Genomic DNA, 26,787 nt, shown 5'->3' on the forward strand with positions numbered 1-26,787 from the left:
CTAGAATTTCCATTTTAGGTTTTGTACTTTTAAGAAAAGCAAGAGTGAATGTTTTTGAGGTTAATCAGGAGATATACAAGTGCTGAGATTACAGCTCATTTTCTTACAGTTAATTTTTTTTCCCCAAGGAAATGCAAACTCAGTTCGAAAGGAACCCTGCATAAACTTGATGAATTTCCTTGATGAGCAAACCACTTTCATTTTTCAGAAAACTGCAGGTTTTTCAAGGTTATAAAAAGCTCTTTGTGGAGAGCCTGGAAAGGCAGGCACTTGGCTCTGAACTCTGTCCCAGCTGCCCTGTGGGCAAAGGTTGGGTTCCAGCTGGCGCTGGGAGCTCCTGTCGGAGCTGGCTCCCGAGGGATGCAGGATGCACATCCCATGGAGGGTCTGAGTGCTGCAGCTGCCAGCACAGCCAGGGCTGGAGTGCTGCTTGGGGTTCTAGAGATCTGGGATTTCCCTGTGGCCGTAAGGAGGCCTGGGCTGCCCTAATGGGCACCTTTGGGATGTCAGTGCACATCCTGTACCTCAGCCCCAGGCTGGGCTCCCTTCCCCAGATCCTACCTGGATAACTTCAACAACCCTTCCCCAGATCCTACCTGGATAACTTCAACAACCCTTCCCTGGTGATAATTAAACAACTAAACAAGCAGTTTCACTGAGTCTAGGCCACCCAACAAAGAGGGGGTTTGCATTCTGGATGGAAATTGTGATGACAGAACAGCACTAAATGTCCTGTGGATCCTCTGCCACAACACTTTACCTCCAGAATTGTAAAATCCCCATAAGACACAATCACTTACCCCGTAACAACCTACAGGGAACCAAGAAGTGGGTTGTTTTTTATTGCCTGTGCTCCAGTGAACCAAAGGCAGGGAAACATGAGCCTCCAGTAAAGTCATCAAAATGCACAAGTTTTGTACTCTGTCTCAATTAAATTCTAAATAAATCAGGCTTGGTTGTAATTAATTCTGTTGGGTAACAACAGGCACTGTTGTCATTGCTTTGGGATAAAATAGAGCTGCCTGGTAGTATTTAAGTTAAATTTACTGAGATAATTCCGGTTATTACCCAGGGATTTCAGCCCAGGGCCTCTTCTGAGTCTGATTGTTCCCCAGGCCTGGGCTGTGCTGAGTGAAGGCACCAGGGCAGTGAGGAGCTGCCACAGCCTGGACTGAAGAGTGAATCATCCTAAAACACCCCAAACACACCAGAGCACATTCAGCCACTGACAGAAACACTGGGAAATGTTTAAGGGGGCCAAACAGCTGGAAACAATTGCACATTGCCTTGCTCCCCTAACACTATTGAAAACAAGAATAGGCCACTCCTCATCGTACAAATTAATAAATTTGTTTTCCTGGCTTTCATAGTTTACTCTGCTGAGCCAGCCCTGGGGCAGTGGGAGGTTCTGGGAGTGAAGGCAATGAGAGTTTCCACAGAGGATCACACTCAGCCCCTTGGCTGCTCCTTTCTACAGGTCCAGAGTGAAAAAGCACAAACAAAAAAATAAAACAGCTTGGACAATCTCAGTTGTCATAAATTGGAGAGAACTATTTTGTTTAGTGGAGGAGAATGAAAACCAAGGGAAGAGGATAACTTTTTTTATCTTCCTATAAAAAAGGGGTGAAAAGTTACAATTTTTAGGTTATAGCTAGAACTGTTCCATAAACCCATGGAGAAGAGGGGGGAAGAAGTGAGATTCTGGGGCTCAGAAAAGTTTGATTTGCTAATATCCTCACTTATTGCACATACCATGTGGCTGCTTTTAGAAAAAGCTATTTAATTCAAATGAATATGTAAAACAATTATATGTTCTGAAAAGGTGTAAATTCAAGAAAAAGTCCAACTACTTTCACTATTTCCCTCTGTTAAATGTTCCTTTAAAAATGAAGTCTATGAAATCCTAACACATTAACAGAAAAAATAAAATATATTTCCTATCTTCCATGCATCTTTTCATTATTAATTCTTGCCCTTGTACACCACCTCAACTTTGTGCTAGAAATGTTTCAGTGCAGAAGTTTTTTTTTAATTTATTTTTGAGATTGCATCTACATTTGAGATTATTTGGTTAAAAGGAAAAACTAGCACTAAGTGGAAGTTCAATTTCTCTTAAATCAAGTTATCTTTAAGTCCATTAGAGATTCCCTTGAACCATTTATTTCATACATAGAATTTATTCAGTGCAGTTTACATTTAATTTCTGATCAAAAGCTTTGTATTATTTTTTTACGTCACTGGGATAATCAGATTCCAGAATTCACAGTAAAATTCTTTGCAATTCACAATTAGATTTAAAAATTGATTTGTACTTGTTAAGTAGACTTCTCTGACCAGTCTTTCTTACTGAACACCTGAAAAATCAATGCATTTCCCATTTGGCTCCCTAAGGTACATTATTTTCCCTACTTTCTATGATTATGCAGGTAATACAATCATTTAAGAGAATAAAGGGTGCTGTAGCAGGGGTGGCTGAAATGCTGCCTTGATTTTCCTCCACACAAAAGGAGCCCCGAAGCCTCTCCTGGTGAAATGTGACCCTGAGCAGATCCTGCTCCGTGAGCTCATCTCTGCCTGCACCAGCCCCAGCAGCTCTGCCTCTGCTGCTGCATTTGTCACACTTGCTGGGATTTGTTAAGCAAAATCATCCGTGGGGTAAACTCTGAGTACTCTCAGATTTGATAATTTGACATGACTGTTGATCTTGTTTCATGCATTGTCTTCTTAGATTTGTCAGGCTGGAAAAAGAGGAAAAAAGCCTGAGACGGCTTAAGAATTGACAAGTGAACCAATCTGTGCCCTCTTTGCATGTGCATCTGCTTCATGCACTTAATGGGATTTTTTTTTATTTTTAATTTTTTAAACTTTCCTCTGTCAAACAAATGCACAATTATGTCTCTTTTCTCAGAAGTCTGGTTTGGTGTGGGTGTTTTTTTTGTCTGTTTTTTGTTTTCCCCAGTGGGTAATTGTCAAAAGAAATTCACTGCTTTGTAGCAAATAAATTACCTTTCTGGTACCAGCATTTTACTGTACAAGTACAGTTGTGTACCACAGAGAATAAAAGCACACAATAACAGATAGGCTATTTGATCCAGAACCAATAATAAACCCTAAAGAAATCACCAAAACAGTCACAAAAGCTCACTCAACTGGAACTCCTCTTTACTCACTCACTCAAACTGTTGCCCCAGCTTTCACCAAATGATTGGCCCAAAGGAAAGCTCTGGAGGAAGAAAGCTTTGTTTACAAGCAAGAGAACTGAACTTAGCATGGCATAAACTATGGGTGGGGTTTGGGGTTTAGAGGTGAAGTTTTTAAAGAAATGGGATGACTTACTTGTGAAATTTTGTAATCTGCTTCTAAATAGTTTTTAAAAAATCAGCTCAAATAGGCCAAATAACACTGTTAAATGTCTGGCTAACTCATTATTATGAAATTTCTTATTTCTATTACTTGTTTCTATTATTTCTTATTTCTATTACTAAATCTTCAGATTTGGCAGAGTTACCTCAGTATCTCCAGCATAAGGTCACAATTATGACTTGACTGTGACACTGCCTTCAGCTCAGAGAGGTGCAGGGCTGGAATCACTAAATCTGCTCTGTGAAATGCAGCTGAACTGCTTGGCTCCCAGAAGAACTTATCAATTCACACTGGCACTGTTTGCAGCAGAGTTTGATGAAGTTAATTTTGTAATTTAAGCTGGTGCAGATCCTGCCTCCTGCACGAGGGATGAACTCGCCCAGCCCTGATTTGGGTGGTGCTGGAAAATCACAATTGTGCACTGCAAACTCCATCAGCCACTGGGGCTGGGACTGAGTGAGGGGGAAGTGGAGCTTCACAAGTCTAGGGCAAATATTCAGAAATTGCAGAAAGCAGGAGCCAGGTGACCTGCCCATGAAAGGAGGTTTGGAATATTCCAGCTCAGTGCTGGGAATTCCTGGAGCAGTATTTTGCCCCGACAGGACAGCAGCTGCACTGTCACCCTGTGCACTCCCATGAACATCATGGTTTCACCCCGTCCTTGGGGCCTGCAGCTAATTCTGATCAGAAAATTGTTTTACTTGTGCTGCACTTAAGGAGCTTTTATGTGAGAACAATAAATTAGAGGGCTGACGTGGCCTCAGGCACGGATTTGAAACAAGTTTATGTGAACATAAAAGGAAGAAAGGAAAACCTGCTCTTTATGATTATTTACAACACCATTGGGGAGCTCCATTCCAGGGATTTCTGTTTGAAAAGTACCTTTCATGTTCTGCAGCATTATCTCCTGGCTTTTCAGCAGGAAAGGGGCTGAGAGTAAGAGCTCTGTAACAATTTACTCAGCTCTATTTGATAAAGAGCTGGTGAATTAGGCCAGACAGATCTGACAATCTCCTGCTCACTTGTCCAGTTTAAGGGGGAAAATGTCTAAGAGCTGAAACTTTTAGTTGCCAAGAGCTTTACTTGGGTGCCAGTTTATATAAAGTGAAGACTAAGTGCATTGAAACTGGAAAAATGTGTTAATCCTGGCTCACCATCTGATTTGACCAAGACCTGCCAAAGAGACCAACATGCCTGAAATTTAAGGAAGAAAACAGAATTAACTTTAGGAATAAACAGGATGATTTAGGGAAACCCATGAATAACTCACTTGGTTATACTCCATATGTAAAAGTAGATAGGAGACACCATAAAATTTGCTTAATTCAGAATACTTCAATTTTCAAACAGTTCTTTTTAAAGAGAAATATTGTGCTATAATCTTTCAGGTCTTGGAAAATATAGGAGTGAGCCCTACAAAAATCAATTATCATTCTGTTTCAGTAGCAATTATTTGTTATATTTCTTGAATGAATGCCAAAGATTTATGGGAGTTATTAAAATTGCAAAGTTAACCCAGTTATTCAAATCAAAAGTGATCAAATTATTCAGCCTAAAATAGAAACTTTTAAAAAATTAATATTTGGAGTCCATGATGAGACTGCAAATGCACTGCCCTGCATTTCAATAGCATGTAAGTTTTAAATAACATAGATATTGTAAAACAACCCAATATTAAATTCAATGCTAATTAAAGCCATAAACAGGTTATGTGTGGTGTGGTAGGAGATGAAGCACTTCTGGGAAATAAGGCCTTTAACAAGCTTGGAGTAGCAGCTAGAGATGAGCTCATCAAGTTCATTATTAATTCATTTCTAAGAACACGGCTCTGCTCGTTTAAGACCTGACAAAACAGCACGAGCATGAATTTTGCAAAGCCGAGTAACACAGCAGGCAAAACTCAGCCACAGCTGAGTGCCTCGGTCTGCTACAGAATAATCCAGCCCCACCCACTGGGGACCATCTCTTTCCTCAGCAATGTGGGGTTAAAGGCACAGGAAAATATTCCAGAGTGGAAAAAAATTAATAAACAGTGAATCTGGGGTGAGAAACTCTAAAAAGAGCTGTTACAACCAAAGCTGGTGGTCAAGGCAGTTGAAGAAAGGATAAAATTCCCCTCATAGTGAATGAGGAATGTTCCTCTCCATGCCAGGACTCCTTCACTTTTCAGCATGAGGGATCCCCCCTTCCATCAGCAGGGAAAACCCACTTAAATTCTGTGCTGCAAACAGGATTGAGAGATACCACGTAAAATATTTACTGTGTTTCCTCACATTATGGGGTAGCAATTCGCTGGGAAGTGAGAGATTTATGGAATCAGTATTTTAAACACATTTTTTCATCTATGAATCTTGCTTCCTCATTTCACATTTCACCCAGGATCTGTGGGAGAGGGAATTCCAGGATGCCTGTAAGAGCTGCAGGGGTGCCCAGGGATGTTACAGAGGGAGCAGAGTTATCCATCATTGGGCTGGGGAGTGAATTCCAATTGCTCTGCAGGGACAGAACTGCTGAAGGGAAAATACTGCACAAAATACTTAAGTAGAAGTTCACCCTTTGCCTGCTTCCCAAAACTTCAGGGAAAAGACTCTTGTAAATTCCAGAGTAAATGATGTGAAGGATGGTGTGGGATGGAAGGACACCCTGGCACCTTCCCAGCTGCTCCTGTGCTCCAAGGCCTCACTGCAGCTTCCTGGGCTCCCCATGGAAAAATCAATGGATGTTGTAAAAGCAGCTCATCAAATGTGTGTCAAGACCTCCTGGTTTTCCTGGAGTCAGAACATTTTATGTATAATTTATAGATATGATCAATGGCACTTCAACAAACGAGAGCTACCCCAGCAGCTGAAATCAAGGGAGACCAGGCAGAGTTAAACCAGTAAAACATCCTCACTTGGGTTTTGTCCAAACAAACCTGAACCACACCACAGAACTGAGCAGTGGAACATTAACAGCCTTGAAAAAATATTTTTCAGCACTTATACCCTGAAAGTATCCCACTCCTGATAACTGAGGCTCATCCCCCTCCTCAGTGCAGGATGAACAGTTTCACCCCAGCCAGGCTCACAGCCCAACACACTGAAGAGCCATGTAAGCCACAGAATATAAATGTTAGTTCAACAATGGTTTTTAGGCCTTAATATTCCAAAGGAAAAACCCCATCTGTATGTCTTCCCAAGCTGGCAAACATTAAGAAGAACTGTAAGTAAGAACATCTCAAAGTTTCAGTTATCTGTGCCAGAAAAGATTTAAGACTTCCCAGGAAGGTGACCTTGTCCCAGGTCTTTCCACCTCAGCTGGGAATAAACAAATTTCTGAGGTACCAGGAGGAAGGAGCACATCCGAGTCTGCCTTTTGGGATCTGAGGCCCTGTCCCACCTCCATCCAACCTCTGCCTTCACCACTGAATCACAAAGGAGAAGCACGGAGTGATTTGGACTAGAAGAGCTCCCAGGAGGTGCCTGTTCCCACAGCCACCCACAGCAGGGCCAGCTTTAATGCTGGGTCAGGTTGTCCAGTGCCTTGTCCAGTCAGGAGTTTGGAATGTCCCCCCAGCACATCCAAGGACATTTAAAACTCACTACAACACCAAAAATGGAATTTTGCTTGCCTCTGCTCTGTGTTGGGACAGTGATGTGGTGAATGAAATTAATTACTGCTGATTTTCCATGTTGCTGGGGGTTGTTCTTGGCACTGGAAGGGGAATATACACATATATATATATTTACATATATGCACACACCCCCCACCACCTGGGTGTCCTCTGTACAAGCTTTGTTGTGGGTGCACTGTTCAATGTACCAGAAACACTGATCCCACTTAGACTTCCAGCCTTTACCTACAAAACATCACAAGGGTGATGAACATAAGCCCATCAACAACAGAAAAATTTCTAATTAACAGAGATGAGACCAGCACAAGTAACTTTCCTTTGCAGAGCTAAGACATGTTGTGGCAGGAAATGTCAGCGAAGTGAGCTACAGAATGTAATGTATTCACTGAAATTAATGGAACACTAATTCCTGAGAACACCACGAGCCAGCATTCCACCAGCCTCCAGGAGGATATTCCTGTGTGAGATGAAATACTGAAGCACCAGGATAAAGAACATCCCACAACAAAGGGGACACACAACTCACCTGTTCATCTCTTCAAGGCAGTCGGTTGCGAAGTAGAAGCTCTTTATTTTGGGGTGACATGCTTTGAAGGCACTATAAAAAAGAGCACAAAGAATAAAAACCACCTTTTCTTTCAAACATCTTGTCTACAAATACACCAGACTGTCCTGCTCTGTGATTCTTCAGCATGTTACAGCTTTCATAGGCATTTTTCATCTTCAGTCTGAATTTTGCTGCCTAAATTTATCGATGGATTCCCCCAATCTGATTTCATCTGGGTTTGTGATCCTCGTACTTTGCAAAAATTTCAAAAGTACTTGAATGATTTAAAAATATAAAACCTTTTGATAACCACTGATGTTCTACATCTAAAAAATTCTTGGATGAATTTGAAAGTCTTATTGAGTATATTCAAGTACATCTTAGTTGTATTCCAAAGATCAACTAAAGCAATAAATGTTTGATCCCCCCACCTCTTCTCATGTATTTGATGACAGTTTTATGTTCTACAAAAAGAAATGCAGAGGGCTGCCAACTTGAGCTAGAAATCACTGGAGTAGTAGATAATAATCAGATGGCATGGGTGATTATAGTTCACATAAAATGCTTTTTATTAATTCTTTTATGTGGTCTAACCCCTGAGCTCTCCCTCAGCTGAGCAGTTGAAAAATGCTAAGAACAATAATCACAGTTTTTACAAATTTTTTGTGTGGGTGAAAAGAAGTTTTGCTATCAAGGAAACCAGAAGGTCCCAGCATTAAAGACTATTAATTTGATTAGCTGGCAAATGTTAAAAAAATGCCACACTATCATTCATAACATTTATGTTAAAATATGACATTTATATGGTAATTACCTGATGTAAGAATTAGATTAGGAATCATTACACATGGAATTATGAAGAACCTGTGATGCAATGTTTCCACTATTAATAGCTTAAATGCAAATGAGTGTTTTATTAATTACTATGGCTTATTGCAGTTTTCAAAGACAAGATGAGAGCTGAAGAAGCTTCACCTGGACACAGTGATTTTTTATATATATAATTAATACAAATGCATCCAGCAACAGCTTTCCTAACAAAAGCCCTCCAACAGATTTGTGTATTTCTGTGCAGTTTCTTTTTTCATGGGATTAGGGATATAAAGGGTAAGGTTATCTTTGCACAGAGGGCTATCATTAAATATTAAATTCCATCAAAGGAGGCTGTAGAGGTATTTAAGTGTTGTTTTGGCATCTGGACAGTGATAATTTCCACTGCAGAGCCTCACTGCCCTGGCTACTGGTACTTTGCAAATAAAAGCAGTGAGTGAAATCCCACACAGGGATCCGTGGTGCCCACTAGATGGCACAGGCTTGTTAATTATCCCTCTTTTCATCATTATATAAATGCAGTTTTAAGTATGCTCTGATCAACTTTATGCTTTCTTTTAACTGATTGTTACGGTATGATTTTAGTGTCAAAAATTCTTATCATTCTTCTGCTTCTGGTGTGGAACTTTTTAATCCCTCTATGCCAGCTGAGTACCAGCAACTCCAAAGGTTCTGTGGAAACAGCTGTGGGTAAGAAAGGTGGAACAGTTTTGTGTGTTTGGGAATTAGAGCAGTACATGGCACATCTTTAATTACACAGAGATTAGCAAATACTGTACTTCCAACAGAAATTCCTCACACTACTAGATTTTTGATGCTGAAAATAGAAAATCCTGACTAAACAAACACTCCTGCATTGTTCTACTGTTGGTCTGAGCTCTCTGCAGCATCTGCACCTTCTCCTGCTCCACTTGCCCAACCATCTCCCAGTGGGATTGGCTCAGATTGGAGAGGATTAGGTGCTGGATCTAAAGATCCTAATCCTTTTGGCTAATCCTGAGACAATATCACATGATGGAGTTTCTGCTTGTAAATAGGATTATTTTCCTAGATAGGAAATTTAAATACATACAGGCAACCAAATGCCAGTGTTGGGGTTTCAAGTCAGTGTTAATGGGGGGAAGTTAGTGTGATAAAGAGTGAATTTGGCTCCACTGTGCTCCTGCAATGTGATAAAATCTATGATTAGTGGATCATTGTCTAGTGGAAGGTGTCCCTGCCCACCGAGGGGATGGAATGGGATGATCTTTAAGGTCCCTTCCAACCCAAACGAGGCTGTGATCCTGTGATTATTAGAATATTTTACATTCTCACAGAACCCTGCCTCAGTTAAGGCACAGAGAGGTGAAATCAGGAGGGTGCAACAGGTCAGGCACTGTCTGCAGGCTCCTGGCTCAGCTGTTGTGAACCTGTCATAAAATGCAGAAAAGAGCAGGAATTTAGTCAGGGTAGATCAGGGAAATGCTGCAGGTCTGGCTGCTTTTGCACAGGAGATCCCACATGCCAGGCCCCTGCAAACAGCTCTAATTGGTTACTGTATGAATGTTCCTTGAGATCTTTCTGTCTGATATTGTGATCATTTCCTGAGATAGTGAACATTAAAGCTGCAATAATTTATTGCACTGTTACATATCCTCAGACTGCAGAAAAGAGATCTTTATTGCCATGAAATGGAGATCCCAGTTCTGTGCAAACTTGTGATTGAAATGTAGTTCTGTGTCAGACTGCAAAACACAACAATAAATCCATCTTCATCTCCCAGCAGTGTCACTGGGATTATTATTAGGGAAGTGTTTAGATACATTTCTACCATTAGGAACTGCAGTCTCCAGGGGAACAATTTGAGATGTATAAATATGAATAATTTAGAGGAATTATATCTATATATTTACATTTCCCTTGGTTTGGAGAGCCCCAGACTGGCTGCAATAATCAAGATGTGGGGTAGTGAGTGCCAGTTTGAAGAATAATCCCTCCCTCCATTGGCTGCACTCCAGTTAACACAGCCCACAAGTTTCTTCCCGGTGGGGGCTCACTGGTGGCTCAAGGGGGCTTTGCTGTCTGCAAAGGCTGTCAAGTTCTTTTCAGAAAGAATAAAATTATGAAACTGTAGCAACATTTAAGCTGTACCTTCATGTCTGCCTGTACTACCATGACATTTGTACAGAGCTCTGACTGCACACTTTCAATATGAAGTGCCAACACTGTGGCATATCCTTCATAAATTTAAGACCCAAATTTGCATTAACTAGGCAATGAAAATTTTCACTAGGTGGAAATTGCTGAAGGTTCAGGCAAGGCACCAGTTGATAAGGATTAATTATACCTGTGGCTCAATTAATCTTTATACTTGGGGATCAGCATCATCATGGGGCATTATAATTATCAGTATCTGTGAAAATAACATGATATTCATGTCATGCCACAGCACACAAACTCAAATAACTATAATTTCTCCTGCTCTGTGATCACTTTTAATCAGGAGGATGCAGGTGTTGCCTGAAAGCAGCGGGAAGTTTTCCAGTGGCAGTGCAGAAAGCCTCCTTTCACAGGGACAAGGTCACTGCACGTCCAGCTATAGCCTGGAGAGCTGGAGCAGCCTGAGGTAATGCCAGGGCTCCTGAAATAATCAGGGTACCTTCATTAAATGCATTACCGAGGCAAATCATCAAACCATACCCAGTAATGCATTCAATTATCTATATTCTTGTGAAAGCTTTCTTAAGGCTATTCCATCACTGTGAGCCATGGACATCAGGAGCAGCCAGGCTGGGGAGCAGAGCTCCCCCTCCAACAGAACACTGGGAAAAGAAATCCATTCATTAGCCCAGTAAGTCTTCAAATCCTTTAGTTTCAAGAGGGTTGGAACATTTCACATCAATAGCTCTGAAAATAGCAGAGATCTGAGGGGAAATCCAAACTGAGGTCCAAGATGTTCTTAGTTGTGCACTGGGCAGAGCTGAAGGAAAACTGACACTGTGCTTTTGGCTTTTCACTGGAATCAGGCAGTGGAATGATGCTCACTCCTGGCCTTGCAGCACAACCCAGAAGAGGACAGGGAAGAGTTTTCCAGCTGTGCTCACAGGGGCTGTGGGTTGGAGCTGGCTGGACACAGCCAGGGGCCCCACTCCCACGTGCTGAATATTCTGAATTTCACTGCACTCACTTCCAGGTAGAACAGTGGCTAGGGGAAGGTGCAGTTCTTGTGATGGGGGAAATGTATGAATGGTAGTCCATGAAGGAAGCAAGCAAATGGAAATTCAGCCCAGGAAAAAAGGGAATATACTATGAACATCTTCATTATACTTTTACCTCTGGACCTGCCTCTTTTTGAAAGGGTTCAAAGCCTGGAGGTTCTCAGCTTTCAGTCGTGTGCAAAGTTTCAGTTAGTCTGACTTTTCCCTGTGTATATACCCTACAGAAATCCTCCTCTAAGCTGAGTTCTGAGGGATTGTGTTCTCATGCTTTGAGGAAAGCTCTGGAAGCTATTTCTAGCTGTGCACAATGACCTTCTGTTTGATCTTGGTTAATTCACTGAAATCTGTTAAGTGCTTTATATTCTAACAAAAGGGTATTATTTTTCCTGTATTTTTGTTCAATATCATTATTAATATCTACTCATTGCTCTGAGGTATTTATAGTGCTCAGTTCATGTTTAATTTCTACAGTGATACCCTCAGCTGAAAGGAGAAATAGAAGTGTAAATTGCACTGTCTTGTACTTCCCTGACACAGTAATAATATCCCCAGACAAGAACAGGCAACTGAAGAGGTTTGATTTTCTGATGAGCAGTCTCTATTGTAATTCATACCTTCAATATTTCTATTGTACTGTGCTCACAGTTGTTTCCTCAGACCAAAACTGCATTCAGTCATTGGAAAAGCAGAGGAAAAATCCAGGATGCTTAGTTAAAAGTAGGAAAGCATACAGAAGAGAAATGCAAATAATTCAGGAGATACCAGCAAAGTGCTACTCTCAAAGCACTGGAACTGTTCTGTTAAACCTGTTGATTGCAATCCCAACACTGTTTGGAAGCAGTTTCCAATGGGTGTCTGTTATTAAATATTCCTTAATTGTGCAAAGCTTATAATATGCTTTTAGTGGAGTGGAATGCAGCAGTAGCAATATGCACATAAGCAATAATGCAGAGTTCATTTTGCATATGGAACCTAAATATTTTAGCAGCTGCGAGCAACACAATATTGGGCATGAAAATCTTCCCCCATAAAGGAGAAAATTAAGATTATATTCACCATTCCCTGCTATTATATTTGTTATGATATTTCCTATGGGAACATACTGCCCTACTGAACCCGAGAAAGTTTTATCTCTTTACTAAAGTATTCATTGCTTTTTGATTTACTTATTTAGCTGAAGCTGTAACTGGACTATCTGGCAAGCTGGCTAAAGAGTTATTCAATTCATTTTAATCCAGTAAATGGAATTTACATTACATTGCATCTTTTATAATAAAGAGAAATACTAAAGCTTAAATGGATCTATGATGTTATATTTACAGTTTTCAAGGTTTTTTCTCAGTAACTTCCTTCTCTGGACTTTGCAAGTGTTCAGTACTATGTATAGCAAACTTCCAAGAGCAATTCTCATAAAGATAATTGACACATTACTTACTGTTTTCGTCTGCATTCAATTGCTCTGTCTATCCTGAATTCAGGTAAACTAATGAATCCTTCTGCTTTTTCATCCTACAGAAAGGAAAAAAAAAGATGTTGAAAATGAATATAGAATTAAAGAAGAGAGAAATGAGCAGCAGCTGTTTGGGGTTTTTACAAAGAACAGCTACCCAGTCAATAGAGGTACTGAATGTATTTTTCACAAACTGTTTTTCCTACGGAATGGATTCAATTCATCCCACAATGTAAATAACCTCTGTGAGGTAACTAAACTGGTAATTTCTCAAAGGAGGCACAGCCATCCCAAAACCCCTTTGGCTGAACATCACAGAAAACCCTTCAGCCCCAAACACAGCCCCTAAACAGAGGAGAGCTCTCAGATTCTTCACATAAATCAGCATTTTACAGCTGTTTGGTGGAGGTCTCTCTTGAAAGTCACAGTTGTCACACCACGGCCCCTGAGGAGCTTCCTTGGCGAGGTCACCTCTGATTAAATGGGGAGGAAATAACCAGGAAATGCATCCCGTCACTTTTTGCTTCTTTTGAAGCAGTTCAGGAGGAAAAGTAGAGGGACATATTAACAGCAGGCAGGTTTTTGCAAGGTGTTAGCAAGGGCTCAGTGAATTATGGCTTGGTTTGGGCACAGCCTGAGAGCCAGGGGGCACGGCCAGTGCCCCCACCTGGCATGGCAAATGTCAAACCCCACAAAGCCCTTGATCACCCACAGCCTGAACAGCCTCTTGGGCTACAAAACCCACAAAAACTGAGGGGAATTGTGCTGCTGAACTCCTCCTCTGGAAGGAAATGGGAGAGGTGGAGTAAAAGATCAGTAACCAAAGCAGGCTGCAGAGTTCAGCTCAAGCTCTGGGGTGCTGCACACAAATGGGAGAGCATCACTGAACATTCTGGGCTCCTCTCCTCTGTTATTTCCCTACATTTATGCAGATTGTGCACCAGCATAGGCCCATTGGTTTTCAGGAAAATTTCACCAAGAACAGCATTTTACACATGAGAAACTGCAAACTCCAGACTAATTCAGCAAAAAGCAAGAGGAACATCGATATAAAAATAACTTCTAGATAAAGAGATTTACAAATTCAGATTTTCACATCTGCTTCACAGAATGCTTAACTAACACAAATGGTTGCACTTTACACATCCCCCCTCACAACTGAAACTGAGTGTGAACACTGTGTTAGTCCAAATAAATCTGTGGAAAAGGATTAACTACAGACATACTCATTTCTTAAAGACTGCCATGAACATCTGCTATTTTATTAAGCTTGAGCATGGACTTGGAGACTTTAAAAAAGAATTTCAATTGAAATATTTCCAGCCAGAGTGCTGCAGACCTGGCAATTAAAGTGGCAGTTCATCCGAGCATGCAGTAAAACCCAGACTAAAACAATGATAAGGCTCAAGGTTTCATTTTGACTGTTTCCAAGCATGGCCCGTACTTACATTCTGGTTTGTGTACCAGTACAAGGAGGAATCCTTCAGAATGAACCAGTACTTTTTCCATTTCTGGGTGAAATAACCTTTGGCATCCTTTTTCTTCCAGAGCCAGCCCTCGCAGTCGCCGTGGCCCAGGTCCTTGCAGGAGATGCGCCTCCGGCTCACGCTGGACAGGGAACTCCCTGGGAACACCACGGGGTGAGGGGAAACGTTCCATTTGTAATTCAAGGATTTCCCTCCCAGCCAAACCCTCTCCAGACTGGCAGTGAGCCGTTTCCAAATTCAGCAGTGCCCTGGGGTTTGGGTTTGCTGTGAGCACAGTGAAAAGGGCCTGGCCGAGGCAATGCTTCATTCAATCTCCAGAGGGTTTGTTCCTCTAAGGGCTGCATTTGTTTTCTGATTAAGATGGACAGCACCATTCCAAAGTAAAAATGAATTTATTTAGCCTCAGTCAGGAACTCAGGGTATGACACAATCTGTACACAGATGCAAACAGTTTTTTCCATATATCTTCCCTTTAGCAGCAGAAGCTTTGTCAAATTATGGGAATTTTTAAACCCAGTTTTTATAAACAATAAAAACCAAAGATTGTTCACTTCCATAACAGTGCACATGCTTACATGATTTTTTGAAGTGAGCAACAATATTTTAACTTTACAGCATCCTGTTAAAGGCACAGCACCAGGAATAGACTTGTTTTTCTTTTTCTTGGAGTTATTTCAATGAATCCTAATGGAAAGGCTTAGAATGCCTTGTAAATGTTAATAAAACCAGGGTTTTTAATAAATATGGTATCATTTATTTTCCTGAAAAAAAACTATGGAGGAAATTTCCTTAACATATCAGACTTTTTTTTTCCTGTGAAAAATCAAGTTTATGATGCTACAAGAACTGCATTTGTCCTACAGCTGTGAAACAGGGAAGAAATGTAGAGAATATAAACCACCATCCTTTGCTCTGCAGTGTTCTGCAGGTAAATTCTCATCAATTTGCTCATATATGCTCCTTGCCTTCTTCCTAAGGAAGAGGAACATTTTCCACCCACCCAAGCAGTATTATACCCATAAAATATTTCTTTTGGTATTTTAATTTGGTATTTTCCTTTATTGCTTACTATCAAATTTAGAAATATTTGAATCAAGTTGAACTTCTGTTACAGATCACTTATTATCAGAGAAGGAGCCTCATTTTCTAGTTTCAGAATGTCAACTGAAGGAAGTTACCTTTTGACCATTTTCTGCTTTTTACCCTGAGGGAAGCGTAATGGAATGACTGTAAGAAAAAAAAGTAAATAAATTATGAAACACCAGTGCAAGTAACAGCAGAAACATGGAAGAGCTTTCATTCACTCCCCTCTCCAGGGTTAGCACAGCATCAGTGATCACAGGATCTCCCTCCTGTCATTTTTCTCTTACTACTTTCTTCAACCTCATAAAGAAAACAACACTCTGCTAAATCTGCAAATTAAAATAGCTTTAAAACTATTAATTACAATTGCAATGAAAGCATCAAGGATTCTTTGCATGAATAGTTGAGGAGTAGTTTGAAAACTAAAGATATAAACTCCCACGAAGGAGCTGATAAATTGACTGGTATTTGAAGTTTGTTGCAACTAGGAAATAATTATAAAAATATGCGTTCAAAAAGAAATATTCACCACAAACATTATATACAAAATCCTGTGCTTAATGACGTGTCAAAGTCACACTCTTCCCACCACAGAAACAAGTTTTTTGGGTTGGTGGTTGACAGAAAAAGTCCCAGGAGGAAAAAAAAAAAATCATTTTGTGGCAGCATTAGAAAATTGCTACAGATTCTGGGGGGGAAAAACCCCTAAAAGCATCTCTTTATTTAAACCTAAAACCAGGGATAGTACTCAAAAACTCGTAAGGATTTGCCACCAATGTACAAATGCTTAAGAACTCTAGAAAATAATCAGGTGAAAACAAGACTCCAGCTCCAGAGAGACAAAGGTTTATTTCAAATGAAAGCAGCAGAGGGAGGAGTGGGTTTGCACATGCACAGCCCTGTCTGTGACCCTGATTTAGCCCTTCACAAGGGAAAGGTTTTGTGGGGACTGCAGGGATCAGCAGCTCTCTGTGCTCTCCTGACCTCAGCCTGCTCTCCCAGCCAGCCCCAGGACAGGAATGTCCCACAAAATGTGACAATTCTGGCAGGGGAAGCTCAGTGAGGGAGGGTGCAGCATCCACTAAGTCAGCACGTCTCCCTTGTTTCACTTCATCTCTGCACATGTGTCTCTTTGTTCAGGAGAAGACAAAGATCAATGCTCCTCTGCTGGAGGAAAGGTGGCAAAATCCAGAAAATGATAAAAAAAAAAAAAACCCACACTGAGAAAAGGTATCAAATGTGCACAGCAGCTCTGGGGGTTTGTGGATGTGCTGCAAATCACAGCAGCAATATTGATCTGCCCTGGTGTGTCAACTGGAGTTCTGTGCTGGCTGGGGCTGGAACAATCTGCTCAGTGTTCCTCTGTCCAGAGAAATGCATTAGGGCAAAGCCGGTGTGGTCCTGAAAAAGACATCACCAAATTTTCCCCCAATTTAGGCTTGAGAAATGTAGGGATGGAATAAAACCCCACAGTGAAATGTGGGTCAGTTTAAAGAACTGCAAGACAAATGAAACGTCTGGAGGAGACACTCGCCAGAAACTGGTATGCATCATTTAATATCAAAGTTTTAAAAATAGTGACAGAAAGAGCACAACAAATCAAGGGAGAGCTGAAAATATCTTTCTGAAACAAAAAATATATTTCTTCTAAAATGTTTAGCTAATTATTCCTGTTTTGTTTATGCACACATAGAATGCACACAGGAAACTAGGGAAAGTGAAAGGTTTGCAATAACCTTAGGAATCAGTGGTTAATTAGCACTGCTAATGTAAAAATTCAAACTCCACATTCTGAGAGATAAAAGAATCACTATAATATAATTAACTTGGTGGCAAACACTGTAAGGAAACAGAACTCACAACTCCAAATGACTCAGAGTTGCTATGGGATACAGACAGATGATGGAGAACTCGCTGGGGCTGTCAGTGTCTCAATTCTTATCTCAAAACCACACCACGAGGCCACAGTCAGAGAGGGCACACCCTGCCACCCCCACCCAAAGCCAGCCCAGTGAAAAATGAAATTAAAAAGGTGCTAGAATTGAATGGATGCTCCTGAAGGTAAATTAAGGAGTTCTCAGTGTAGTCAGGGGACAGGAGAAGTGCTGGCACAGAAACATGAAATGAAAGTAAAACTGGTTGCTTGTAGCTCCACTGGTTTTAACCTCAGGAGTTTTTAGGGAAAACTGCTTAGAACTGAGTCACCACAACTACAGAAAGGTTTGGGTTGGGAGGGATCTTAAAGCTCATCCCAGCCCCTCTGCCATGGCAGGGACACCTTCCAGTGTCCCAGGGTGGTCCAAGCCCTGTCCAAGCTCATCAGTGTAAAAAGTGCCAAGTCAGAATGAAGAAGTGACATTCGACAAATGAAGGTTCTGTTGTTTGTCCTTTGTGTGAAATAACAATAAAACAAATTTGTTACAGCTATTTTCCATTGCAAATGGAGCACCTCAAAGTTGGTACCACAAAAATATTTGAAAATCTTAATCCCCAATCTCCTTATCATAGTATTGGTACTATTGAAACATTCTAAGAGTTAAAACTTTTCTTTAGCTTCAGGGTAAGCCTCCCTCCAGAAGTGCCTTCCAGCCCCACGTGGTGTGTGATTCTCCTCCCCAAACATCACATACTTGAGAACACACACCAAGATTCCTAAATTTAACTGAATTCCTGAGTTCCTAACCTTAACTAAAAGTATTGCAGGCACACTGACCTGCTGTGTTTGCAGCAGCCAGTTTCCTTAACTTGGAAATTATTTCTAGATTTCTGTTTTCAGCTCTTTCATAACATAGGCAAATATCAAGGTTTGGCATATCTAAGGTATCTTTTTAAAATGTGGCAATGAACTGAAAAGTTGAGGCGTTTTTTTGCTTATTTAAAGCACATTTATAAATCATTACCTTCCTCATGGATGTGTTTCCTGGATGGTCAATGCCAGAACTTGCATATCTAGGACAAACAGAAGAAAGATGTCAAATAACCACAGGGAAAAAACCCAAACTGATTACATAGTGCTTACAGATACTCTGTGAATTTCTAATATAACCACAGCATCCTGCAGCACAAAGTTCTGTAAGACTTTGTTACAGGATGCCACAGATACCAAGAACTGACACTTTAAAATGCAAAACCACCATCTCTGATGTATGTGAGCTCTGTAAAGACTGAGAACAAAGCAGGGCAGCAGCACCAGAGGCCTTTCCTTGTCCAGTGCAGACTTGGCCATGGTGGAAATAGGACACTGAATCAGGGTCAGATTTGTCCTTTTTATCCCTTTTTCATTTGTCATTTTTTTATCCATTAGTTCCAAGGACTAATACACACATGGACTAATGCACACACATAGTATTTTGGATTTATTTACCTGGTCACAGGAATGCATTTTTAATCACCTTATCTGGACCCATGATTTACATTTAGGTTACTAGAACTTCCATCTCAAATATATTCCTGTTACAAGAAGGAAATTCTCACTGCAGATTAATTATTGAGTATTTTGCAGTGAGGTTTGAAATCCCTGGCTCAGGTCTCTGCTCTGGGCTGTTGATGCTTCGAGCAACTCAGGTGCACCTGTAAATCTCTGCAGTACAGGTGCATCTGAACATGCAATACTGACAGCAAAATGTCAAGACTGAAAGTTATTTTTAAAATGTTCATCTCTTCTTATCTCTCCAGCATTAACCACAACTAAAAAAAAAGCAATTTCTAAAGCACACTGCCGTGACCGTGATTAAAATAATCTTTAAGCATTATTTACAAAGACAAAATGTGTAATGAGAAAGAACTTGAGCAGTGTTTTCACACACAAAATCAGCAAATATTCAGCAAAATGTTGATCCAAGCAGCAGCTGTGCCCCGTGTGACTGATGCAGTCTTTCTGCCTCTCTCCCCTTGCAGGCTGGCTGCAGAGGGAGGCAGAGCTCTGCACCCAGGTCCCCACAGGGATGCACACCCATGGCCAGAACCCTTCCTATTGCTGGGAAAAATCCTCCTGAAGTGAAGATCAAAGACCAGGGAGGGCCCTGCTAAGCACAGCCGGGTGTTTGTCAGCAGGAAAGCTGAGCAGTGATTCCTCACTGGGTGCCTGTTACCTGCTCCTGGCAGGCAGGGCAGCAAAGCTGCTGCTGCTCAGGGCACCAGCTCAGCTTGCCCTCCTGAAACCTCCGTGCACCCGCACATCCAGCGGTTCCACCTCCAGCTGCAGGCTGCCTCTGCCTAAATTGATGCCTTAAGTTTCAGCTTTTATATTTTCAGATTCTGTACTGTGTTGGTGTGTGACTCTGAACTCTATGTAAAGTGTCAGCAGCTCTCCTCACGGCTCAGCCACACAGAACAATCCTTTTCCAGCCCCAATGTCCAACCTGGCCTTGGACACTGCCAGGGATCCAGGGGCAGCCACAGCTTCCCTGGGCACCCTGTGCCAGGGCCTGCCCTCAGGCAGAAGAATTTCTGTATATCCAACCTAAATTTCCCCTCTTTCAGCAATTGAAGGTAATGGTATTTCACCCAAATATGTCAATCTATCTACAGAGCTTGTCTCCTGGTCGCCAAAGCTTAACCCTGGGAGCTAAACATCTGAAAATTGGTTTTTATTTTGGTTTAAGCTGTTTAAATCACTTTAAATAAGGTTATTAGGAAGGTGATATAATTCTCTGTTCAATTCTCTGTTCTGTTCTTCAATTCTCTTCAAATATTTTTCGTATTGAAAAGGTAATATGGTCATGTTTTGGGCCTGAAATCTAAAATGTGTGGGAGGATTCTTCTATAAAAGAATAGAAAAGCATAACCTTTTGCTATGAAAGTTTGCCAAAATTTCATCAAGTCATATGTCCCTGGAAAGTATCTCTTGGCAGGTGCCCTGTCCTGTCCACCAGGGATGTTCCATCTGGATTGCCATGTCCCTGCCAAGCTGGGCACGTGCAACCCGCCGGGAAAAATCAGGAGCCCTTTGCTCTGGGAAGAACGAAATTGCTCAGAAGGAAAACAAACTCCTGTGCAGCTCTTCCTCGTGGCTGCACCAAAATGTGGGTGTGGAGGAGGAAACGAGCTGGTGAGACACGGGGCTGTCTCTGGGGAGGGCGTGGGGTTTCTTTCTGATGCACAAAAGTCAGGCAGGAAGGAGCCCAGGGAGGGCACAGCCAGGCTGGAAATAAGGAGAAACAAGTGGGAGAAAAGAACAGGACAGGAGAAGCCTGTAAAGGGGCTGGGAGACTAAGTGAAAACAGCCAGATTTACAGAAAACAGTAGGTTTTGAACACTCAGGTGTAAGAGGTAAAGGCAAAAGGTGAAATGAAGTTGTTACTTCAAAAGAGAGCAGGAATAACTCACTCTCCCCCCAGGTAACCCTGCACAGGAGGGGTGCTGCAAAGTGGAACAAAATATTAATATTAAAATATTAATGTGTTTAATCTCCTGTAGAAGCAAACCCCCACACTTAGCTGAGGTGATGAACTGCTGGCACTGGAGAGACAGGACTGGCTGTTGTCAGATGAGGTGGAATTTCATTTCACTTTAATCTCTGCTAACAGTGCTGCCCCTTTGGGTTAATAAATGCCATTTTAACCATGCACAGCACACCAGGGAAACAGCAGCAAATGGTCACCACTGCAGCTGCCTTTCAACTGCATTGAGATGTTTAAAACACACATAAAGAGGTAAAAATGCTGTCTGCCCTGAAAAATCAAGCATGAGGTGGTGAGCAGCTGCTGGCTTTGCACCTCAGACTTTTAGCTGTAATTCAGGGATGTTTATAGCACTGGAGGGAATCATCAGCAGCTGTAAATCCTTTAGATTGGTCAAAGGACTATAATCTAATTAATTATTCAGCTTCTTAAATAGGTTTAGGCCATATACAGGATGAAAACCATGAATAATTATCATCGATTACAACTTAATTAGAATATATGATGATACAAAGTAGCTGTTGCTTCAAACATTCCTTTAACTGTGACTTTTGGATGCAACATGAATACGAAGATATTTCATCAGATAAACAGCAAAGAAATGAAAGACAAAAATCACTGTTTTCTTCATGAGAATAAATTGATTCAATTCAAATCTAAAAGCCAAACTGAAGACCCTGTTCTTAATATCTGTGTATTCCAAACGACAAATATAAGCAGTAGTTTTGTACAGACTGAATTAGAGGTAGATGTTCACTGAACCATTCTGCCTGTTGGTTATGAAAATTGTGTTAGACACACATTATGTTTTTCATCCTCAGAGTGAGTCTGAAATATTGAATTTCAAAAGTAAAAAAGTAGACTGGACAACATAACAGTAGAATTTTTCCCCTCTACAAATATTTTATAAACTTTTATCTGAAGAATAATTTGTAATTTTTATTTACATTTGATGTTGGCAAATAAACGTTTGCTGAATAATATCAGCACTGATATCTCTAAACCCTGAAAATTTATTCCTTAAATACTGCAACAAAGCTTCTAAAAGTAAAGAAAGGAGTTTAATTCACAAAAATAACTGTGTATATATTTAAATATATAATAACAAAAGTAATTACCTTTCAGTATCTCCACTGACTGTATCCCCTGCTCTCTGTAGAAGAAAAATAAAGAGCATTAAGCACGACTAAAGACCAGACTTCCTTGGTGCTCTGAGCACAGTGAAACAAGTGGCAGAGGTAAACCACAGTCATTCTGCAACTCTAAAGCAAAGGAAATGGAACATTTATTTCAATTTCCAGCTAAGAGTTATTTTAAAATGAAGATCATGCTTAAAACTACTTGCATTTGCACTTACAAACTAACTTCAGATGCTCTCTAATTGTGATCAAAGCTCTTTAAAATAAGGGAGCTAAAATTTGTTTGAATGTTTGCAAAAATGTTAATATTTGAAGGGGAGTTTAAATGCAAAGAACAAATATTGCAATATAAAATCAGAACTTCAGAAGGACAAAGGTTCTTTGACATCACTCTTACATAGCTTTAAATATCTTGATTTTCCACATTTTGTTGTTTATTCCTCTGAGGTTTGGAAACAAACCTGTCTTCATGGAGTAAGCAGCAGTTGATTCGGGGTTAAAAATAAAATCTTCAGACAGTTTAAGTAACTTTAAAACAAGTTTTATCATGGAGGGTAAATATCTGATGGATCAGCTAAATGTGATGGATAAGCTAAATATTGAAATTTACAAAAAATGAAATTACAAAACAACCCACCCCCAAATAAGTTGCAAAATTCACATATATTTGTTCATAAATTCAGAAATCTGCAAATCTTTGGCTTTCTGGATAACCAAATAGGAAAATGATTGTTTTAGTAAGTGCAGTGTTTGTGTTTTGATGCCACTGCTTGATGCCTGCAGCAGATGTTTGGTCACAGATAATATTGAGTGACAGAGGAGCTCAGAGCACAGAGGGGAAGGGACAGGAAGTTTCTGGGTGCATTTTTGCTGCAGGTTTCTAAGGCAGCTTTAGAACCTGCAGGGGACAAACACATTTTGCCACCTCCTCCTCCAAGAGGTGCCCCTTGCCCCGGGGGAGCCCAGTACAGAACCAGCTCTCAGCTTTTAGTGTGCTTCAGCTCAAATATTCCAGCACATGTGAGCTGCAAAGACGATCCCACTCAAATAAGGGGCCTTATCTGATGAAAAATAATGAAATGTGCCCTTACACTAAAAAGCAGGAGTTCTCTGACATTCCTGTGGAAAGCAGGCAAAGGCAGGAGCTCCCCACTGAGTGACTGAGTACAAAACCCTAACAGCCTTTCCTGAGAGCCATAAATGCCTCAATTCTCCTCTGAGGATGCTGAGATGTAGCCTAGGGAACTTTAAAGAAAATTGAAAATACCCTGTAGAAATACTCACATTTTCTCAAAGCAGACTGGAAGGGTTAACAACACACAGCTAAAGCAAAATAGCTGCTTGAGAGATGTTATTTTGGTGAAAATGCAGTGCTAAACACAAATGAACCAGCCTGAGCATCCCTGGAAATACTGGGGACAGCCCAGGAAAATATTGTGTGGCCAAGCGAGCAGAAGAACTTTGACAGCAGCACTACCCGTGCTCCTGCTATAAAAATAGAATTTATTCCTACCAGGAGGCTCAAAGCTTTCCTTCTCTTATCCCTCTGACTTCCAAGGTTTCTAATTTTAGCAACTAAAAGTGGGACTACTGATTCAGTCATTGCTTCCCATTCTACTTCTTAATTTCCTTTTCCAAAAATGCTCCCAAAGTAAAAGCAAAGTGCTTCCAAATCAGGGTTTATTCCCTCTCCCCAAATGGGACCCAGCTGAAATGAAATAAACCTCCCTCACCCTGCTCTGGCTGCTCTTTGCAGCACCTGAACTACAAATTTTCACTGCTATAAGAACTCAGTTGTTTATTTCCTTCCAAAAAATGCACAAAAACCACTTGTGTGCCACGTGATCACCTTGGATTGTGGCTTCCAGATTTCTTTTGATCAGATAGATTTCATAAGTGTGATGTGGACTTGCATATATTAGGCTGAAAAAAGACTTACTAGAGAGAAATTTGCTTCTGATAATAAACCACATTTTTCTAGAGGTCAGTCTTTCAACACCAGAAATTTTTCTGCATTACCAAGCATTAATTTCCAAAGATATTGAATAATGTAATCTCATTAACTGAAGCATAGTCTGTAGCAGGGAAATTTAAAAAGACTCTATAACAGTGTGAAAAAGAAAAAAATGATTTAACCATTGAACAACTCATAGATTATTGTAACTGATTATTAGTTGCTGTAATTTAGAAAAGAGCAAAGAAGAATATCTGTATAAATACAGAGAAAATTGTTGATATTAGTACTTGAAACATAAAAAACATAATTACGCATTTTAAAGTCTTTATCAATAATTAATTTATTATAAGAAAAATCTCAGCTCCTGACCAGCTCATCACTAACAGTAATTAAGTGTGGACTTGGGATTACTACAGACCTTTGTCACATATTTGTCATCTTTTATTTCACTGATTTTCTCCCCAAAGAAGCTCTCTTGGGAGAACAATCTTGTTGCCAGCTTGAAATGCCAACCTTTATGAAGGATTTCTGATACTATACATGGAAACACCCACACTCTGGCATTTCTATAAATGTCTACCTATAGCTAAAATTAATTTCCTTGTGTAATTCTAATTACATGCAGATTCAATGCTGACAATGACAATGTGCAAGGCTCCTACCTGCATTTTCAGCAACTTTTTTTTTTTGAGCAGTTACTTCTTACGACTTTGTGACATTTGAAAAAGAAATTGCCTTTTCCTAGCTCCCAAAGTAAAACTTTACTTCATCTTACTACAAGGCCACTTTCATGAGTAGCAGACATGTGGGAGGCTCAGGAGACACAAGTCTTGTCATGCTGTCAGAGACTATAAAGCACAAATTCTGTGAAATTCAGGTCACTGGCACCTATCTGCCTTCTTTAGTCAGCTCCACGTTCCTGGAGCTCCAGGGATCCCCAGGATCTGCTGCTGCCTTGCACGAGTGGAGATGAAAGGACACAAAGCCTCTCTGGTGCCACCAGCAGATCTGAGGCTCCTCTCCCAGAGGAAATCCTGTAGAAAGTCCCATTGACCTGAAACTTCTAGAAATAACTTATACCAAAAAATAAAAAAGTTCATTTGAAACAGAATTTCTTCTCCTAAGTAAAGAAATCGGGTAAACCACTGAGAACAGAAGAACCCTGAGCTGCAGAGATTGTGTGAAAATAAATACTCAACACTCATCATTTACTTGTTTCCTGAATGAGAGACAGGAATAGCAGGTAATGAGATTAGAATAGTTTCATGATGGGTGTTACTAATCTCAGTGGCCAAATTCAAGATATTTATTCCATCTACATATATCATTTATTCAGATGCAAAGATTCCAAAGCTTCTTTATCATGTGTTCTTCCCCTCTTCTATACTCAGATACTGAATTATTATTAAGAAAAGTAAAAAAAAAAGTTATTTGTTCTTCTGCTTCTTTAACTCATATCTTTATTATCCTGTAGATTTCTCTTTATCATGTTTGTTCAAAAACAATCAAGCCTTGTTACGAGGGGCTTTACTTGTCTCCCTGCCTCAGAGAGCTGATGCTTTCACCCACTGAACCTGCTTTCAAAATTATCATGCTGAGCTAAAAATAAAAACGGCCTTTGTGGTTTTCACTCCACTCACCCTTGTTGAGAGGAGAGATAACAGAGACAGGAAATCACCCGGTGTAATCTACATTCATGGCAGTGGGAGGTACTCACATTTGTGCTGAGGAAAAACAAGAGGGCAGGTGGGAAGCTGAGCTGGAGGCAGAGGGAAGGGATCCCCCGGAGTTTGTAATGGTGGGTGGTGGTCAGCACTGTCAGCACACAGGGCCAGCAGGGGAGCTCAGGAAAAACAGGCAATTCCTCCCCCTTCCTCTTGCTCACCTTCCCCATTCCCATGGGAACAGCCCTGCCCTGCCCAGGGCTGACCTTTCTGCCATGAAGTGCTCCTGTCCATCAAACCCAAAATCCTGCCTTTGTGCCATGAAATATTCCTGTTCTCCAAACCCAAAATCCTGCTTTCTGCCATGAAATACTCCTGTCCTCCTAACCCAGAATCCTGCCTTTCTGCCATGAAATGTTCCTGCTCTCCAAACCCCGAATCCTGCCTTTTTGCCATGAAATATTCCTGTCCATCAAACCCAAAATCCTGCCTTTGTGCCATGAAATATTCCTGTCCTCCAAACCCAGAATCCTGCCTTTTTGCCATGAAATATTCCTGTCCATCAAACCCAGAATCCTACCTTTGTGCCATGAAATATTCCTGTCCTCCAACCCCAAAATCCTGCCTTTGTGCCATGAAATATTCCTGTCCATCAAACCCAAAATCCTGCCTTTTTGCCATGAAATGTTCCTGTTCTCCAAACCCCGAATCCTGCCTTTCTGCCATGAAATGTTCCTGTCCTCCAAACCCAAAATCCTGCCTTTGTGCCATGAAATATTCCTGTCCTCCAAACCCCTCCTTGTTCTCCTGCTGGGGAAGGAAGGGGGAAAGGACAGGGAGCAAGGCTGAGCCACTGAGTAGAGAGAAAATTCAGAAGAGTCCCCAAAAGGTTTCAGCTGGCTTCCTGCACATAGATCCTTTCAGCAGCAGAACATGACATTTGTGTGATAAGGGAAAGATTTCTATTTGGTGCATCTTCTGGAGGATAAATATTGCAATTACTATAGCAAAAATATCAGTTGTAGCCAGTATTTATTAACAAATGGCTGTTAAA

At 40.8% G+C, this 26,787-nt stretch overlaps 1 protein-coding gene across 2 annotated transcripts in view; it reads right to left on the reverse strand.

The window, feature by feature from the left end:
• The window catches only part of LOC120508760 (connector enhancer of kinase suppressor of ras 2-like), a 164,809-nt gene that overhangs the window by 7,600 nt on the left and 130,422 nt on the right, over window positions 1–26,787 (reverse strand). For both annotated transcript variants that reach the window (XM_039722659.1, XM_039722658.1), the window contains exons 15-20: window positions 22,092–22,126; window positions 18,472–18,520; window positions 15,667–15,715; window positions 14,450–14,625; window positions 12,987–13,060; window positions 7,503–7,574 (exon numbers count right to left, since the gene is read on the reverse strand). In XM_039722659.1, coding sequence (XP_039578593.1) covers window positions 7,503–7,574; window positions 12,987–13,060; window positions 14,450–14,625; window positions 15,667–15,715; window positions 18,472–18,520; window positions 22,092–22,126 — 455 coding nt within the window. The remainder of the gene's footprint in view (window positions 1–7,502; window positions 7,575–12,986; window positions 13,061–14,449; window positions 14,626–15,666; window positions 15,716–18,471; window positions 18,521–22,091; window positions 22,127–26,787) is intronic.

The sequence above is a fragment of the Passer montanus genome, unplaced genomic scaffold (genome assembly GCF_014805655.1).
Source record: "Passer montanus isolate IOZ18808 unplaced genomic scaffold, ASM1480565v1 scaffold49, whole genome shotgun sequence".
Classification (NCBI taxonomy): Eukaryota; Metazoa; Chordata; class Aves; order Passeriformes; family Passeridae; genus Passer; species Passer montanus.